General features: G+C 61.8%; 1 protein-coding gene across 1 annotated transcript in view; it reads right to left on the bottom strand.

Moving 5' to 3' along the window:
* Positions 1–153: 153 nt before the first annotated feature.
* The window catches only part of NAV1 (neuron navigator 1), a gene marked incomplete at both ends in the record, with an annotated part of 6,866 nt that continues 4,392 nt past the window's right edge, over positions 154–2,627 (bottom strand). The window contains 6 exon segments of the mRNA XM_010024981.1: positions 154–351; positions 491–609; positions 1,045–1,241; positions 1,506–1,577; positions 2,268–2,422; positions 2,512–2,620. Of these exon segments, the coding sequence (XP_010023283.1) occupies positions 154–351; positions 491–609; positions 1,045–1,241; positions 1,506–1,577; positions 2,268–2,422; positions 2,512–2,620 (850 nt within the window).

The raw sequence follows: 2,627 nt of genomic DNA, 5'->3' as shown, positions 1-2,627 counted from the left end.
CCACAGCTTCTCTGGGCACCCTGTGCCAGCGCCTCAGCACCCTCACAGGGAAGAGCTTCTGCCTTTTACCTAACCTGAACTTCCCCTGTTGAAGTTTGAACCCATCACCCCTTGTCCTATGGCTGCAGCCCCTGATGAAGAGAACCAGCGTACCAGAGGGTCCGAGTCCAGGGAGCTGGGCGTCGTGTCCTTGACCGTGCGCTCCTCAGGAGGGGAAACGGTGCTGTGGGGCCCGATGGAGGGGGGGGGCAGGTGGTACAGCTTGGACTGGTCCTGCTGCGCTGATGGCCAGGGCAGGGTGTCCCGCACCCACTCCACGGGGTCCTCCCAGGCTGCCTTCTGCCCGTGGACCTGCAGGCAGGGAGCAAGTGGCACCCCAAGCCCCACAGGACAGTGCTGACAGAGATGCCCAAAATCCCAGTGCCTCCCCTCTCCCTGTGCCATCAGACTCCTGCATTAGCAAGTTTGCATTCCCATGTGCTCAGAGTACCTTGAGCCCATCTTTTGCTCCCTCCTGCAGGTAAGGGATGATGGAGTTGTTCCACAGGTCAATGAACCAGGTCCGGAAATCCTCAATTCCAATAGGGCACGACAGGAAGAAGCAGGGACCTGTAGGGGAAGGCAGAGGGAGAAAATGTGAGCTGGGTCCCCTGCTCCAGCCACTGACACCAAGTCTGGCTGCATGGGATGCCCTGGGCTCCACCACCTCCTGGGAGCCACATCTGGGCAGCGTCTGCCTGACACACAAGCAAGCTCCAAGGCAAGTCATGGGGCTGCCAAGCTCAGTCTACCCCCCAAAACCATGGTGATGCAAAGGGAGACCTGCCTGGGAAAGCACAGCTCCACTGTGCCCAGGGAAGGGTGCTGGTACGGCAGGAGCCTTGGGCTCCCATGGGGCAGGGAGCAAACGTCACCCAGGGAAGAGTAACATTCGTGTGCATCACCCACTGGCTGTTGGTGGTGTGGGACTGGGCGATAGGGGAGGGTTTTGCCCCAGCCCCTGGGGCTCCCAGCAGTGCAAGGCAGGAGGTGGCACGGCCATACCGATGAGGAAGTCGGAGGTGCTGTGTTTCTCCAGGAAGGTGTGCAAGTGGTACCAGAGCTTGGGCACCCAGTCCAGCACGCGCAGCAGCTCCTCCTTGTTGGCGTTGACATCCGTGTCCGACTCCAGCAGCTTCCGCCGCAGGTAGCGCACCAGGAAGCCGTTGGCCGGCTCCACGTTGTTTGAGAAGGTCAGCATCCTGTGGGAATGACCCGGGGATTCAGGGCTGGGTGTCCACAGCTGCCGCCCTGCTCCCCATCACCCTCAGGGGACCTCTTAGCACCCCCGTGCTGCATGTGCCCACGGCTGCAGCACCAGGTCCTGACAGAATGGCAGGGCCAGACCTGCAGTTCGGTCCTCATCAGGGTCTCCACTCACAAGACGTGTCCCCAGGCACTACCAGTAGTGGCCTCTGCCCTCCCCAGCCCCACAGGGATGGTCCCCAGGGATGTATGATTCCTACCTGAAGCTGAGATGGAGGCCATGGTTTGGAGTCATCTTCACAGGCTGGTTAGTGGTCCCAATGATGTAGGGGCTGAGGGAGTGACAGAGAGAGACAGGATCCATGAGGAAAAGTCCCCAGCATCACCCCACCTGTGGCAGAGCTGGACCAAGCACCGCAGCCAGGCAGCCTCATCTGCATGGTCCAGGTTTCTTGCTGAGAGCAGCAGGCACCATGCACATGCCTGGGAGTCTGCACCAAAGCGGGATGCAGAGGAGCAGTGGGATGCAGAGGAGCAGCGGGATGCAGAGGAGCAGTGGGATGCAGCGGGATGCAGAGGAGCAGAGGGATGAAGCGGGATGCAGAGGAGCAGTGGGATGCAGCGGGATGCAGAGGAGCAGTGGGATGCAGCGGGATGCAGAGGAGCAGTGGGATGCAGCGGGATGCAGAGGAGCAGTGGGATGCAGCGGGATGCAGAGGAGCAGTGGGATGCAGCGGGATGCAGAGGAGCAGTGGGATGCAGCGGGATGCAGAGGAGCAGTGGGATGCAGCGGGATGCAGAGGAGCAGTGGGATGCAGCGGGATGCAGAGGAGCAGTGGGATGCAGAGGAGCAGCGGGATGCAGAGGAGCAGCAGGATGCAGAGGAGCAGCAGGATGCAGCGGGATGCAGAGGAGCAGCAGGATGCAGCGGGACGCAGAGGGATTCAGAGGAGCAGTGGGATGCAGAGGAGCAGTGGGATACAGAGGAGCAGTGGGATACAGAGGAGCAGTGGGGCTCTCACCATTTGTGGTACTTGCAGGTGAGTGCGCCGTTGACGAGCTCGCTGATGGAACCTGCCTCACTGAGGTCATCCAGGAGGATCACCAGCGGCACGTCCGCTGTGCCCGTCTCCCGGTCGATCTGGTTGGCCAGGTTGGAGAGGTACAGCTGCAGGTCCTGCAACGAGCGGGCTGGGTGTCACACGTGGGGCCGTGGCACGGCCAGCAGGGACCGCAGCACCAGTCCTGGCTGCTGCATGCCCTCACCTTGCAGGACTGCTGGTGCATGTTGAAGGTGCTGACGATGCCCTCGGTGACGTCCCGACCCGAGCGCTCCACCAGGTACTCGGCCAGGCGGTTGGTCAGGTAGGTCTTGCCGGTGC

The sequence above is a fragment of the Nestor notabilis genome, unplaced genomic scaffold (assembly GCF_000696875.1).
Source record: "Nestor notabilis isolate BGI_N333 unplaced genomic scaffold, ASM69687v1 scaffold18572, whole genome shotgun sequence".
Taxonomy (NCBI): domain Eukaryota; kingdom Metazoa; phylum Chordata; class Aves; order Psittaciformes; family Psittacidae; genus Nestor; species Nestor notabilis.
This window is presented reverse-complemented; position numbering and strand designations above follow the sequence as displayed.